At 41.0% G+C, this 17,108-nt stretch overlaps 1 protein-coding gene across 9 annotated transcripts in view; it reads left to right on the forward strand.

Moving 5' to 3' along the window:
- The window catches only part of ZNF644 (zinc finger protein 644), a 150,836-nt gene that overhangs the window by 114,408 nt on the left and 19,320 nt on the right, over positions 1 to 17,108 (forward strand). For all 9 annotated transcript variants that reach the window (XM_033916245.1, XM_033916251.1, XM_033916247.1 and 6 more), the window contains one exon: positions 2,239 to 2,826. In XM_033916245.1, the coding sequence (XP_033772136.1) occupies positions 2,239 to 2,826 (588 nt within the window). The remainder of the gene's footprint in view (positions 1 to 2,238; positions 2,827 to 17,108) is intronic.

Here is a 17,108-nt window from a genome sequence, read left to right on the forward strand (position 1 = left end):
TTTGTAAACCGCCTTGAATTTTTTGGGAGATTTAGCGGTATATAAGACACCACGTTAAATAAAAATAAATTAAGATATTTTGTTATACGGATTTTAATTTCCCTTTTTGTCCGTCCAATATGATAAAGATTGCAGGGACTTTGTGAGGTGTTGGTCATAATATAGCCCAAAAAATTTCTAATATTTGGAATCAAATCCTGAGATATTACCCACACTGATGGGCAATATTCATAATTATTGCACTTTTAACGACCTCCAAAATTGCCTCCCACTACGTTTGATTGCAACATTGGAATACTTTTGGAACGTCTCCCTGATACTCGTTTGCTAATGTGTTAATCAGTTTTCAAAAGCCCAATTTCTGTGTATAAAACCCTTTTGTGGTAGAAATAGCTTTAACAATTGTTCTCCTAGTTTCAGATCTATTTGCCTTGCTTATGTAATGGCTTATTCAAAAGATGAAGACACTTCTTCTAAATGAGTGTCGATCAGCAGGAGGCAAAAGCGGAAGCAGATTAGACTCTAGGAGGGTCAAAAGTAATAGAGCATGAACACTTAGTCATATTTTGTAAACAGCGCTGGCTTTGTGTCAATCACACTTAGTAACAGAATTGTGGGTACTGGTGCCTAAGAAAAAACATAGCTGCAAGTAATGTAGGCCAGGGAGAATTGCACACAGCAGTGAATAGAGGGGAAGGGAGAGGAAGAAGAGAAAAGAAGAAGAAATCCCTCAGAGGCCAAAGAAAAAAGAGAGGTGTACATATAGAGGGTATGTATTGAATAATAGAAAAAGAGAGATATGACTACACAGAATTTAAGTAAGTCTCGATAATGGCCCATTTCCTAGCGGTTTTAGTATATAGAGGCAAGGACTTACTCCTAATCCATGATTCTATTTTTTATGAGGCCAGTGAAACTTAGGAATTGGAAAGCAGACCTAAAACTGTACAGTCAACCTTCTGAGCAACAAGTAACCCTCCCTCCCCCTAGTGCTGACCCTCTTGTACCCAACTTTAAACTGGTACCAAGTAGTCACCCTCCTAATTGTTCCCCTCCCCCTCCTCCCCATTCAAAAATAGCCTTTTCCCTGATGATCACCTCTAGGAACCCTCAAAGCTGTTCCTGGGCAGTTGAGCAGGACAACTGTTCCTTTGTTTAGCATCATTTGCAGTTATTGACTTTAAAGATTCCTGAGGAAGAGGATAATTTGAGTTGGAGGGAAGAAAACTAGTGATCGTGAGGGATCTAGGAGGTACTTTTGACATGAAGTATAAGAACTGGGAGATTTGCAGTTGATGAACAGAGGGAAAGGCACTTTGGACCAGATTCTATAAATGGTGCCTAAGTGCACCTACATTGTAGGCACTGCTCCACGTGGTCGTCTAAATCAACTGCTAGGTGCCGCTTATACTGGTGTCTAAGCATTCTTAGGTGTTGCTAGACGCCGGTACATTAGACCAGGTTTGACCAGGCTTAATTTACTCGCGCCTAACTCAGATGTCTAGCGACACCTAAGTCAACCATACCTATGCTCTGCCCCTAAGCATGCCTACTTTTCAGGTAGTTGTTGGATGTGTTGGATGATGCCTTTACTTAGGCACTAGAGTTGTGTGTGGAACTCTTTAATTGGGGTTATTTTTGTTAGTTTAATTTATCAGTTAAGTGGTGTGGTCAATTACCATGCCATTTAAGCTAGTTGAAACAATTGAGCTTGAGCGTGCATTTTTAGTTAGGCATCACTAGGTATCCACAATTAGGGCACCGTTTATAGAATTTAGCCCTTTATCTTTGAAATAAGATGTGGGAAGCAAAAGAGGGGAGCTTTCATGCTTTAAATTGGGTGCTAGGAGAGATCAGTAGGCTTTCTTCTGAAAAAAAAACCCCAAACCCATTAAGGGCTTAAACGCTGTTTATTAGCACTAACCATCCAAGTTAAAGAAAGCTGGTCAAATTTTGGGTTTGGCTGAAACTACAGTTAAAGGTCTGTCTGATCTGTTTAGTGGGTTTTTGAGAACTGATCCCAATATAATTTAAAAACTAGTTGTTGCGAAAAATCTGTTATATTTTATAAACGTTATTTCTATTATCTTATTGTAGCATAGTAAGTATTCAATTGTTTTATAGTTTTTCATGATGGTTCTGCATCTGTTTTTTAACCATCTAGTAAACCATACTTTTGTGTTATAAAGTTTGAAGAGCTCAGAATGTTTTTAAACTGAACCTTTCCTTTTCTTCAAGTTGTAGAGAAGTCTGAGAATGCTGCTGAACACACGTGTCAACTCTGTGGAGGTTGGTTTGATACTAAAATTGGATTGTCAAATCATGTTCGAGGACACTTAAAAAGGCTTGGTAAAACAAAGTGGGATGCACACAAGTCTCCAATCTGTGTTCTGAATGAAATGTTGCAGAATGAAGAAAAATATGAAATAATCCTGAAAACATTGAACAAAAAGCGCATTATTCCTCGACCTTTTGTAGCCCAGAAGTTTGCAGCAAGTGATAACTTATCTGCAAATACGATACCTCTTGAAACACATAAGACTGAACCTGTGTCTGTACAAGTATTTCAGGAAGAAGGGCTGAATTTATCAAATGATTGTGATGAAACAGTACTACATGGCGAAAAAAGAAATCAGTCCCTTTCACTGATTGAACTTCTCAAAAATAAAAGATTTGGAGATGAAAGGAGTCTAGATGGTTCCCCTCAAAAGATTTATAATCAAACTGCAAGGAAGAGGTTTGTTCAGAAATGTGTTCTTCCAATAAATGAAGACTGTTCATTGATATATCAACCACAAAAATCAATGGACTTCACTATGCAGTCAGGTAAGTGGTTTTTTTTTCTGATAAGGGTTGACTTAAGTCTGTTTGCTTTAATTTGAAAGCAGTTTGCAATGGTGGAAGATATTTCTTTATAAGAGTTTCTTTCATTTTAAAAAAAACGTGCTCTCAAATTGCTTTCATTTTGAGTAGAGAATGACACGATGACAAAATTCATCACCGTTCCCGTCCCCGCGGATTAACTGCGGGAAACCATCTTCATGTCATTCTTTAAGGAGAGAGGGAAGAATCAGAGTATAATTGGGCACAACCACTGACCCGCAAGCTTTGCTTTGAAGAATGCTGGTGTAGAAGGACTGAGGTTGAAATAGACACTAGAAAATGACATGGGATTATTTCCCACGGTTATCCGCGGGGACGGAAACAGTGATGAATTTTGTCACCCTGTCATTCTCTAATTTTGAGTACTTCATCAAGATGGTTTTATTTTAGTATCTACAATAACTGCCAGCTGAATGTTTTATTTCTACATAATAGCTTCTAGTATAGACTTTTGTCAATTCTGATCCACCCACTTGACTTGTAGCATTAATGATTACATTATTAGGTACTATCACTCCTTCATAGAAAGAGAAATAGGATATGAGTTAAACAGCAAATCTTACAACACACTTTGCTTGTATAACAAGCACAATTAATTATCATCCACAGAGTAGCTGCATGTCAAATTGTAATCAGTTTGTGAAAAATAAGAAATGAATGAATATTGTATTGTAATTAGGTTAAATCGTATGTAAGTATGTCAAATTGTAAACCATATTATGTATCCGTTCTGAGCTCATTGGGGAGAACGAGATTAAAAACTAAAAAATAAATGGATGGGTCTTGAGTGTGATGATGCAAGAGTGCTTGTTTGATTTGAGGTCTGTCGCTCCCAAAATGGGTAAATTACATTTCTCCTGGGAAGACAAATTGCCGAGAAAATTGTGGAAGATAGAAAAAACAGAAGAGCTGTTTCGTGAACAGGGCCATAAGGTTCCATCTTCTTTTAGGTTGCCTTAGGTTGTTCTTTTAGGTTGTGTTAAAATGGCCAATTAAATTAATATGTTCTCCAAAAGTTAATTTAGGTGACCTGCTAAAGAAGATCAAGTAGTAGGATGTTGATATCTGAAAATACGCATTACAGAATTGATCATTTAGGGAAAATTGGGAAAAGTAGAGACAGAGAAGTACTCTGTTGATGTAAGCTCTTTGTTTTCTTAGAAAACATATAAATTTAAAATTTGATTGAAGCTTGTGATTTGAGCTATGGATAAAGAAATTCTAAATAATAGAAACACCATTTATGCCTTTTTATAATATAGTTACAAAGAAGTCATTTCTGTTGTAATATTTTCAGTTCAGGAGTTTAGTATTGTTTTATCATGTTTTCTTTCCAAGATGTTTGTTGATCATTTATTTAGCACAAAGATTTTAGCAAAAAACTTCAAATCATTAACTTTCATTATTGATTGCGCATCCAGAGTAATGAACATAAAATGCACTGAATAAAATGTTTTGTCTAACAGCTGTTTGGTGGTGTGTGTTACCACCTTTTCTTCCTGCTTTCATCAGCAACTTAATTTAGCATGGAGCCTTTTACAGTCTTGTGGCTAAAACACTTTAATTACCACTTCACTGATGAAGAGAATTTTAAGTGTAGTTGACAATGTTGTAAGTTTTGAAACTTCTCAATAGAATTATTATTGAATCACAGGATTGTGTTTGAGGCTAGTGTCTGTATTTTTACTTAAAATAACATCTATTGTAATAACAATATGTTGAAATCCATACTTTTCCTCTCTTTTAAAAGGATGATATGGGGATGGGTACCTATGGTTAACCGCAGGAGAGTGGGGACGGGAACAGAGCCTGCGGGGATGGGGTAAGAATGGAGACAAAGCCCATGGCCAAGGGGACAAATGTCTCCATGTCACTTTCTAAAAGCTTGAGACTGGCTCAGGGGAGATATGATAGAGGTCTATTGTAGGCGCTACTTGGCAAGGTTGTAAAAAAAAAAAAAAAAAAGCACCATTTATAGATCACGCTTAGCGGCACCTAAGCGGACCTGTGTGTCCTAGACATAGGCGCCGCTCCATTAAGCCAGCTTCTGTTGCAGATCAGGAGTCCGTACTATAGCTGTTGATTCACTTTATGAACTTAAATTCCTCCCCTTCTGCAGTGGAGAACAGTTCCATCCTCAGTTTTATTTTGAAAGGAAACTCTGCAGTGAGAAGTCATAGGATGAAGTTAAGAGGTGATAGGCTCTGGAGTACTGTAAGGAAATACTTTTTTACAGAAAGGGTGGAAGATGCATGGAACAGTCTCCCGGAAGAGGTGGTGGCGACAGAGACTGTTTCTGAATTCAAAAGGGCCTGAGATAGGCACTTGGGATCTCTCGGAGAGAGAAAGAGATGGGCAGACTAGATGGGCCATTTGGCCTTTTTCTGCCATCATGTTTCTATTTAATAAAATACTGCTAGATTTTTTGCATAAAATGTCTTTTTATCAATGTATCATTGCTGAGTGTGAAAACATAATATATATATCTATAATACCAAGAAATTTGCTCCCTTAAGCAAAAATAGCAAACTTTAGGAACAGAGCTTCATGTAATCAGTGGCTTTGAGTGACCTCAGGATGAGCTTTTAAAAATTTTTTAAATGATTTTCTGATCAGCACAAATAAATTAAAGGGGAAAATTTCAATCTGCTCAGTTTTTCGACTATAGGTTTTTCTGGACAACCCTACTGGGCAGTAAGTGTAATTTCCTAATTATTCATGCCTAAAAAGCTTAGAAAATGTCTGTTTCCATAACATTTTTCTTTTGTGACCAGGAGAGTCAAATTTTGCAATTTACTTATTTAAAATGTGAAAACAACAAATTTTCATCTTTTCATTCTTATAAAGTCATAAAAAGCAACATATCAAGCATAATTAACATGTATTTATATTGAAGTTATACAAAGATGACCACAAAAGATTTAGAAATGAGTAGATTTTTGAAATTTATGATTATATTGTAAGTCACTTTCACAAATCAGCCCCCAGATGTAGTCTCCCATCATGTTCTCATTTTATTGTCCTTGGTAGCAGCACTCGAAGTCCAATATATCCTAGTGGAAACGCTCACCTTGCTCCTCTGAGTAAGCTTCCATGTTCTCCTTGAATGTCTCAAGATGAGCATCGAGGACATGGACTTTGAGAGACATCCTATAGCCCATTGTAATGTAATTTTTCACCATATTCTCAACCAACTCCACATATTTTTCGGCCTTGTGATTGCCCAGGAAGCCCTGAACTACTGTGACAAAGCTGTTACAAGCCACTTTCTCCTTCCTAGTTATCATCTTGGGAAATTCCTTGCACTCCAGGATCTTCTTTATTTATGGTCCAACAAAGACACCAGCTTTTACCTTTTGCCTCAGACAGATTAGGGATGTCTTGTAGATACTTGAAGGCTGCCTACTCCTTATATACATCTCTGACAGCTTGTTTCATTAGGCCCAATTTGATGTGCAGTAGAGACAGCACCTTCTGAGGGGTCCACCAGTGGTATCCATTTGACATTGTTTCTCCCCACAGAAAACTCGGTCTGCTATGGCCAGTCCTGCCTTTGATAGTGCACTGACCCAAAGGCAGAGATAGCAAGGAAACTTGGTAAAACCGTTTTGGAGACCCATTAGGAATGCCACCATTTTAAAGTCTCCGATGACCTCCCAGCCATATTCATCATACTTCATAATGCCTAGTAAGATCTTGATGCTGTTATGATCATCTTTGAGGTGCACTGAGTGAGCAGTATAGCTTTGATTCTTCTGGATGACGCCACTCTTTCGGGTTACAGGTGATTCCAGTTGCCTCAAACTGGTCGCATTGTGGCAGAAGCAGAGCTTATCTTGATGGGTGAAGAAGGTGGAAAAAGCTTGGTGATGCTTCCTCTTATCTGTGACTTGCACGCTTTCATCCAACAAGTTCCACAACTTGAGCCTAGACATCAAAAGCTCGGCATTGAACTTGGTGAGACCAAGATCTCTGTCAAGCCATTGAGGTCTTTTTGGTTTGGATACTGTGGAGCACTGTACCCCAGCAGTTCACGTGGCAAAGCTCTGTGGTCAGCCATCTGAGTAGCCCTTGTGTAGAGGCTAAAGATTTCAAGTGTATCTCACATGCACACACACATTCATATATGTGACCATCTGTGGGGAAAAGGTAACTAAAATCATCAGAAACAAAAAGTGAAAATTTGTATTTTAAAGTTATAGAAGTTCAGACGTGAATTTTTCAGACTGTTTATGGACTCATGACACTAAAAGTTGGCCATGCTCAACATTTTGGATCTGCTACATTAGTCACTTTTTTTCAGAGATGGTCACACATGTCTGTGTGTAAACATGTGTGTACATGACCAAGGTTTTGAAACTAAAACATAAGAATTTCCACTGCTGGGTCAGACCAGTGGTCCATCGTGCCGAGCAGCCCGCTCATGCGGCAGCCCCTAGGTCAAAAACCAATTCTCCAACCGAGACCAACCCTACCTGTGTACGTTCCGGTTCAGCAGGAATCTGTCCAACTTTGTCTTGAATCCCTGGAGGATGTTCTCCCCTATAACAGACTCCAAAAGAGCGTTCTAGTTCTCTGCAACTATACAAGTACTGCCCTGGACATCCTGTATTCATGTATGAGATTTTTGTTACCGACATGCATCACCTTACACTTATCCACATTGAACCTCATTTGCCATGTCGCTGCCCATTTCTCGAGCGTGGTTATGTCACGTTGCAGATCTTCGCAGTCCCCCTGCGTCTTCACTACTCTGAATAAGTTCGTATCATCCACAAATTTAATCACCTCACTTGTCGTACCAATTTCCAGATCGTTTATAACACTGGGCATTCACGTCGCTTGTAAATGTCAATGTATATAAAACCTATAATTTTATTCTTAAGAAGCACTATATTGGTAAAATATAAAAAAACTGTTTAAAACAAATTAGCAACTTTACATAAATTTAAAATGTATTCAAATAACACTTAGGATTTTCTTAATTGCTTCTTTTTCTTGGTTTTGTCTTTGTTTCATTAGACTTTCTTATTTTGATAGCCATTTTAAACTGTAATTTGATTTGCTACCAGTCATGCTTATTCAAGGTCATCAAGGTTATCGGCTAGATCTACTAAAAGACGCTGCCACATTAGTATATGCTAACACACATTAATGTATAATGTTTGCTGCAGGTTCTGTTTTTTTACACTGGGCCTGTTTTCTGGTAGGGCACACTAACATAGCAGCGCATTTAGTAAATCTAACTCTACAAATGTTTTTCAAGGCCCTGGAAAACTGCATCCTTCTGCTGTAGCATTAGAAAGGCTCAAAAGGCAGTCTCTGAGACATGGAGAAAACAACTTTAATAAGACTGTGTCTCTTGTTCAGGTTATTTTGTTCTATGTGTATACCTTAAATGCCTTTTTTTTTTTTTAATTATTTATTTATTCAATTTTCAAAAATACAATTCAAGATTTACTTGTACAGAAAGCTTTAAGTCAAGAAAATAAAACCACAACAATATTATAAATTCAGGAATACCAATTAACTTAAATCAGCTCAAGTCCACAAAAGATCCAAAATGTAATTATAAACGGAAAAAAGCAAAGAAATATTATTAAAGAAAATAATGCAAGTCAGCTGGTAAGGACATCTTAAATATTCTATACTCCTCCATTCTTTTCCTTCTCTAGCCGAGAAAGAGAAAGGAAAGTTGTCAACTGGTAAGGCTCAAAGAAAACATATTTTTGGGAATTATATTGTATAACGCATTTACATGGATATCGCAGGAAAAAAGTTGCTCCAAGAGCTATAATTCCCGGTTTTAACATAAGAAACTCTTTTCTTCGCCGTTGTGTATCCCTGGCTAAATCTGGGAACATTTGTATTTTGAGTCCCATAAATTCTTTTGCTTTATTTTTAAAGAAAAGTCTCAAAATCCAATTCTTATCCAATGTTAAAGCTAAAGTTGCCACTAATGTTGCAGGAGTAGCCATTTCTTTATCTGATAGTTCCAATAATGCCGATACATCTATTGGTCCATGGTTATCTTCCTGTTGCTGAATTTGATTTTTCTTGGGAAGATAGTACACCTGTGTAAATGGAGGTAATGAACCCTCAGGAACTTCTAATATTTCCGTCAGGTATCGTTTTAACATCTCTCGCGGAGTAATTGTTGTAATTCGTGGAAAATTAATCAGTCTGATATTGTTGCCTCTTGAAAAATTTTCAAATGTTTCAATCTTCCTTCTTAAGTTTACATTGTCCTTAATTAAAGTCTCTTGAAGCTGTTTGGAAGATTTTAATTCATTTTTGATACTGTCTAAAGATGTATTTGAGTCAGCAATATCTTGCTTTATTAAGGTAATTTCTTTTTCTTGGTCTTTCATTTTCCCCTCCACTTGCACTTGTTGGACGTTAATTGTTTTCGCCATATTTGCCACCAGGTCCCACAAGGCATCTAAAGTAACTTCTTGGGGCTTAACTATGGTAGGAATTTGTAAATGAGTAATCAAAAGTTTGTGCTCACCATTCGACCGCTCTCCTCCACTTCCCTCTGCTTGAGTAGGTCCAGTTTCAGTTGTTACAGCACTCCCGACCATATTCAGGCTCTCCTGCAAAACCTGTGAGCCTGAATCGGCTTCCTCAACACAGCTCCGCGCAGCCTCTAGGGGAGAGCTCATCCCGACTTCCGGTGAGCTCTCGACCCCTGGGGAGCTGGTTGCACGGGGGTGCAGAGGAGGAGGTCTTACGTCGGGGCTCAAAGTGGTCTCAAGGCTTCGGTGAGACACCTCCGTTCCGTTCCCACGGGGCGTCTCTAACTGCAGTCCCGACGTCATCATGGTGCCCTGGAATCGCCGAAACAGCGCTTCTATGTTGCCGGAGGTAGGTGTTCCGGAGCGCAGGGAGGCCCCACCGGAGCTCTTTCCCCTTCTTTTCGGCATTTTAGAATGCAAGGAAACCAAACAAAACAGCTCAGTAGAGCTCAGAAACTTCAGCTGTAGCGTCTGTTCGGCGACCTGCTTCAGCGGCTTGCATCCGCGGCCATCTTGGCACCTTAAATGCCTTTTAACTTCCAAATTTGTGAGAGGACAGTTTCAATGCACCTTCAGTGATGATTATAAATAAGCTTTTGTAAAAGTTAATTCCAGTGCAATAGGTGTATCATTCTAGATAGAGAATGACACGGGGACAAATTTTTCCCCATTCCCACATGAGCTCGATTTCCCCGTTCCCCACAAGTTTGGTCGCTGTACCTCTCCCATTCCTGTAAGCTCTGTCTTAACTGCACAAGCCTCGAATGCTTATGATTTTAAAGTGTTTGAGGCTTATGCAGATGAGGGCAGAGCCAGGAAAAGAACTTGCCGGGACAGAACAGGACAGGAAAATGAGTTCCCGCGGGGACAGGGAAAAATTTGTCCCCGTGTCATTCTCTAATTCTGGACAAGCGTGTTATCTCCCCATGGCTGTGAACCATATGCAGAAGGAATCCACTCTGGATTTTTCCTGTGACCCTCCTCCTTCACCAGGAGCTCTGCTGCCACCTGCAGTTTTTTCCTTCTGCATGCAAGCCAGAAGGAGTGTTTCTGTTCTGCTCTCTCCTTTTTCTTATTTTATTCGGTATTTATGATTTTTATTTGGTGTTTTTAAGTGCTCGCAGCTTATCACCTTTAGACTGAGGTCTGCAGCTGACAAGCTGATCCCTGGTGGTACCTGTTAACCAGCCTGCCCAAAGTATTTTGGAGCTCGGGGCTGTCCCTGCTTACCTTCTCACCTACTGCTTAACAGGGGTTTGAGCACAGGCTGTTAGGCATTCGTAGGAGGCTCAGCAATGTCTCACAAGGTACTAGCTGCATTTTTCACCTCCCCACTTATGATGGCATATCCGTCTGTCCACAGGAGTGGGAGTGTGGCCAGATGCCATGTCTGGCTGGCAGCCTGGAGGTCAGCATTGAAGAGGAATTTTCAGTAGGAGGCAGTGATTCTCCTCCTTTCCAGCTATTGTAAAGAGCTGAGGCAGACTGTGGCACATTGCCAGCACAGGTCACAGTAAAGCTGTTACAGCCTCTGGTAAATTGGGGGGGGGGATGTCTGAAAATCAGGTTTTTTAGGTTGCCTGCATGTTCCCCGTCCACAAAAATCCTAAATTCACTGATTTTTAACTTTAGTAAATCAGTTACTTTAGCGATTTTAGGTGCGAAAATCTTGATAGCAGCCATCTTGGATTTTTAGCAATCTTTTTTTCAAAAGTTCCATGCACGTCCAAAATTCAATTTTTTGCCTCAAAACTGGTTGGACTAGAATCTTTAGGCTCTTCTACCCTAAATTCATGCTAGGATTGTGCAAATTCTATGCCTCTGGAGAGTCCTTGCACCACATGCACGGAACAGAGAGGCAGGAGTGGCCAGCTTAACTTCTCTGCATGCTTCGGGGCCTGGAAATAGTGATCGTTCCACGCAAAACGAAGCAAAGCAAAGCGCAAGGTAGTGTCATCACATGGTGACTCCTTGCTCCCTGGTATGGCTTTCTTCTCAGAATTTATGAATTTTATGTGGAAAGCCTTTCATGAGAGCCGTGTTCCTGCGCAGACACACTGTGCGTCGGACTTGCTTCAGGGCGTACCCTCTCATGGCACTTTTGCTTCTCAGTATGCCACTGTTTAGGACTCAGGAGACCTGTTTACAGGGGATACTAATGATGAGGACAAATTTATTGTTTCTTTGTCTATGGATGCTCCTCCTATGGCAGGGGATCCAGGGACAATACACTGGCACTTTGGATCTTATTTTGCCTACAGAACCTGGGGACAATCCCACGGTTCTACGTTGATTTCAGTCTTCTGCCTTACCGGATCTCATTTTGGAGTCTCTGCATGAGTTGAATTTGGACACACAGCCAGCTCCTCATGTGTGGAGTGAGGGTTCAGTCCTCTATGTTTCTCTGGCATCCAGACATTAATGTCTTGATTTCAGAGCAGTGGGATTCTCCTAAAGGCTCTCCCAAAGTAGCAAGAGCCATGTCCAGGCTGAATTCTATGGCACAGGAGTGTCTGCAACATTTTTGTCAGCCTAAAGTAGATTCCTTGGTTGCACAGGTTACTAAGCGGTGTGTTGCTTAAGGATATGTAGGACTGCTGAGTGGGTGATGTTCTCAGGAGACTTTTTGATGCAGTGGCTTTGAGAGTCAAAGCTGCCTCAGCGGCATCCTTTGTGACACGTGCTTGTCTGTCCAACTACGCACTTTGGAGAGTGAGGGGGGATGATACTCTTCCTCAGCTACTTTTATCTGTTGTGATATTATACACATCCTGGGTAAAGCATCAGCTTATTCAATGCTCTAGATCAAACAATAGGCTAGTGATTCCACCTCTAAAGCTACTCTGCCCAAACTCCTTTTTGAGGGGCAGTTATTATTTGGTAAAGGCCTGGATAATCTCATGAACTGCATGGTAGACCATCGCCCCAAAACCCTGTCTGAAAGTAGACCCAGACCCTCTAAAGCAGGGGTAGGGATCTCCAGTCCTCGAGAGCCGTATTCCAGTTGGGTTTTCAGGATTTCCTCAATAAATATGCATGAGATCTATTTGCATGCACTGCTTTCAATGCATATTCATTGGGGAAATCCTGAAAACCCGACTAGAATACGGCTCTCGAGGACCGGAGTTCCCTACCCCTGCTCTAAAGGCTCAGGGCACTCTAGTTTTCATGGCTCCAGGCGCTTTTGCCAAGATTCCTGTTCCACATCACAGAGATTCTCCCAGGGCAACAAGCAGAGGTTTTCTGAATCCAGGCGTACTCAGATCTTCGCATTCCATGCTGCTGCATCCACCAAGAATTTGCAATGGCTCTAGGCTGAGGGAGGTCCCTCTTCATATCTGTGGCAGACTCAAAATTGCTGCAGGCCTGGGTTCAAATTTCGTCCAATCATTGGGTTCTAGACATTATTCAGTCCAGTTACAAGCTGGAATTTGCCCGATCTCTAACGGATTGGTTTGTGGACTCTCCCGCAGGGCACCCTGAAAAGGCTGACAAGATACAAGCCACTGTGAAAAGGTTGCTCAATATTCAGACCGTAAAGCCTATGCCACGCGACAACTTGGGGTCCATATACTTTATTGTGCCAAAGAAAGGATTTGACGATTGGAGACCTATTCTGGACCTTACTCACATAAATGCAGTGCACAAAGTTCCACACTTTCGCATGGAAATGGTTTGATCTGTCATAGTGTGGTCACCCCGGGAGAGTCCCTAGCTTCTCTAGATCTGACACAGGTCTATTTACATATTCCTATTTTTCCAGCCCAAAGAAAGTTTCTCAGATTTCATGTTCTAAAAAATCATTATCAATTTTCAGTTCTACCCTTTGGCTTGGTGACAGTTCCTCGCACCGTCACCAAAGTGATGGTTGTGGTAACCATCACAGGCTGATCAGGGCTCCCTTGTTGTCTGATGGTCGGCGCACAGTGGATCAGGTGATCCGAGTCCTGGGTTGAATTGTAAATTACCAAAAGAGCAATTTGACGCCTACTCAGTCCCTGGAGTACCTGTGAGTCTTGCTTGACACAGCTACCGGCCGTATCTGTCTACCAGAGGCATGTAGACAGAAACTTGTGTTCTCAGATTTCTTGTCTCGTGAACAAGTCAGCTCCGTCAGTGTGTGACTTATCTTCAAGTCTTGGGGTTCATGGTGGCCACAATAGATGTTGTGTCTTGGGTGAGAGCTCACATGTGTCCTCTCATCACATGTTACTCTCACTCTGGTCTCCACATATGGACGCATTACAGAAGAGTCTACCCTGGATGCTGGAGACTTGAGCCAGCATAGAATGGTGGCTCTATCCTCAGTCCTTCTCCAAGAGCATGCCTCTTTGGATTGCTTCCTGGAAAGTCATTAATGTCAGATGCCAGTTTCCTAGGCTGGGGAGCTCATTACAACCATCATATGATTCATAGTAACATAGTAAATGATGGCAGATAAAGATCTAAATGGGTCCATCCAGTCTGCCCATTAGTTTTACCCATTAAATACATTATTAATTTAACTTGTCTCTTCTTTGATATTTCTGTGTCATAGACTGTAAAGTCTTGTCTAAGGTTCCAAATGCTGAAGTTGCCGTCTAAGCTCACTTCATTCAGCCTATCCAATCATCCTGTTTGCAGGATATCTACCATAAAGTCTGTCCAATAACATACTCATGTTCCAAGTTAGTGGAGTTCCCATTGATGCCCTCCCCAGCCCAATCCTACACCAAATCATCACATATGGGATATAGACAGTGCAAGTCTGTCCAGTACTGGCCTTAGCTCTTCAATTTAGATTCTTCATTTTCTAATTAGAGATCCTCTGTTTATCTCATGCTTTTTTGAATTCCATCACTGTTTTCATCTCTACCACTTCCCTCAGGAGGGCATTCTAGGTATTGTACCACCCTCTCTGTGAAAAAGGATTTCCTAATATTGCTTCTGAGTCTTCCTCCCTGCAACCTCAAATTATGCCCTCTAGTTTTACTATTTTCTCTTCTCTGGAAAAGATTTGGTTCTATGTTAATACCTTTCAAGTATTTAAATGTCTATATCATATCTCCCCTGTCCCTTCTCTCCTCCAGAGTATACATATTTAGGTCTTCGTCTCATCGCATACTTCTTTTTGTTCAAACCCCTTACCATTTTCGTCGTCTTCCTCTGGACCACTTCAAGTCTTTTTTTATCCTTCGCCAGATATGACCTCCAAAATTGAACAAAATACTCCAAGTGTGGCCTCACCAACGACCTATACAAGGGCATGAACACCTCCCTTCTTCTACTGGTTATTCCTCCTTCTATACAGCCTAGCATCCTTCTGGCTACAGCCACTGCCTTATCACACTGTTTAGACGCTTTTAGATCCTCAGACACAATCACCCCAAGGTCCCGCTCTCCATCAGTGCTTATCAGCCTGTCACCTCCCAGCACATACGGTTCCCTCGGTTTTCTACCCCCCAAATGCATCACTCTGCACTTCTTTGCATTGAATTTTAGTGCTAGACGTTAGACCATTCTTCTAACTTTTGCAGATCCTTTTTCATGTTTTCCACTCCCTCCAGGGTGTCCACTCTGTTACAAATCTTGGTATTATCCGCAGAAAGGCTAACCTTACCTTCTAACCCTTTAGCAATGTCACTCACAAACATATTAAACAGAATCGGTCCCAGCACCGATCCCTGATGCACTCCACTAGTCACCTTTCCCTCCTCCGAGCAAATTCCATTAACCACCACCCTCTAGCATCTGTCTGTCAACCAGCTTCTGATCCAGTTCACGACTTTGAGCCCTAACTTCAGCCCATGGAGTTTAAGAGACTCCTATGAGAAATCATGTCAAAAGGCTTTGCTGAAATCTAAGTAAATTACATGTAGTGCATGTCCTTGATCCAATTTCTCTGGTCACCCAGTTAAAGAATTCAATCAGATTTGTTTGGCATGATTTACTTTTAGTAATCCCATGTTGCCTCAGATCTTGTAATCCATTAGATTCTAAGAATTTCACTATCCTTTCCTTCAGCAAAGTTTCCATTATTTTTCAATAACTGAAATGAGGCTCATTGGCCTGTAGTTTCCTGCTTCATCTCTGCAACCACTTTTGTGAAGAGGGACCACATTTGCTCTTCTCCAATCCCACAGAACCTCTCCAGTCTCTAAAGATCTATTGAACAAGTCTTTAGGAGGACCCACCAGAACCTCTTGGAACTCCCTCAATATCCTGGGATGGATCCTTTCCGGTCCCCTCGCTTTGTCCACCTTCAATTTTTCAAGTTGTTCATAAATGTTTTCTTCTGTGAATGGTGCAGTATCCATTCAATTCTCAGGTGTAACTTTGCTGACCAATTGCGGTCTTTCTCCATGTTTTTCTTCTGTGAACACCAAACAGAAGTATTTGTTTAGCACATTTGCTTTTTCCCTCATCACTCTCCACATAGCGGTTCGTACCTTTTTTTTCAGTCTCATAATTCCATTTTTTGTTTTCCTCCTTCCACTAATAAACCAGAAAAAAATTTTGTCTCCCTTTCTTATATTTATAGCCATTTGCTCCTCTGCTTGCACTTTCGCCAGACATATCTCTCTCTTGACTTCTTTCAGTTTCATTTGATATGCCTTTCTGTACTCGCTTGAGTTTTTTTTTTATATTTCACAAATGCCAATTCTTTTGCCTATATTTTTTCCGCCACTAATTTGGAGAACCATATTGGTTTCCTTTTTCTCTTATTTATTTTCTTCACATAAAGGTCGGTAGCTCTTTTTATTACACCTTTCAACTTGGACCAGTTTTTCCACTTTCCTAATATTTTCCCATCCAATCAGCTCTTTCTTCAGGTACTCCCCCAAGCTACTAAAGTCTGCATGTTTGAAATCCAGGACTTTGAGTTTTGTGTGGCCATCCTCCACTTTGGCTGCTATATCGAACCAAACCGTATGATGATTGCTACTTTCCAGGTGGGCCCCCATTCGGACATTAGAGACACTTTCACTATTTGTGAGCACCAGATCCAGTATCGCTTTTTCCCTCATGGGTTCCATTACCATTCAGGGGCGCTAAACGCCCTCTTAAAAGAATTGGTCAATCAACAGGCTAGAACTGCGTACCATTCAGTTGCCTCTGGTAAAATTGCAAAAGACTCTTGAAGGGCAAGCGGTCAGACTCTTCTCGGACAATGCTACAGCGGTGGCATATGTCTATCACCAGGGAGACACCAAGAGTGCATTTCTGTCTGGAAGCCCGCATGCTCTTCCTCAAACATTGGTGTGCCCAAGAACAGGTGGAACCGTTTTCAGCTCTGGTTTTGGTGATGTTGGCTTTTCTGCAAGCCGGCCTTGACAAGGGCCTCACCATGACTTCCCTTCAGGTCCAAGTAGCAGGGCTCTCTTGTTTCAGAGCTTGGGACAGCAAACTACGTTGTTGTCTCATCCAGACATTGCCAGATTTCTGAAGTGTGCTCTCTGTATCAGACCACCGATCAAACCATTGTTCCCTTCGTGGGACCTTAATGTGGTTCTGTGAGATCTCACCAAATCTCTGTTTGAGCCGCTAGAAGAAGCGTCCCTCCTGGCCTTGACGCCAAAGGCTGTTTTATGGTAGCGGTGATTTCAGTGAGATGAGTCTCAGAGCTCCAGGCTCTTTCTTGTAGAGAGTCTTTCCTTAAAATCTCAGAAACTGGAATCTCCCTATGAACTGTTCTTTCTTTTCTGCCGAAGGTGGTTTTGGCGTTTC

The sequence above is a fragment of the Geotrypetes seraphini genome, chromosome 12 (assembly GCF_902459505.1).
Source record: "Geotrypetes seraphini chromosome 12, aGeoSer1.1, whole genome shotgun sequence".
NCBI lineage: Eukaryota > Metazoa > Chordata > Amphibia > Gymnophiona > Dermophiidae > Geotrypetes > Geotrypetes seraphini.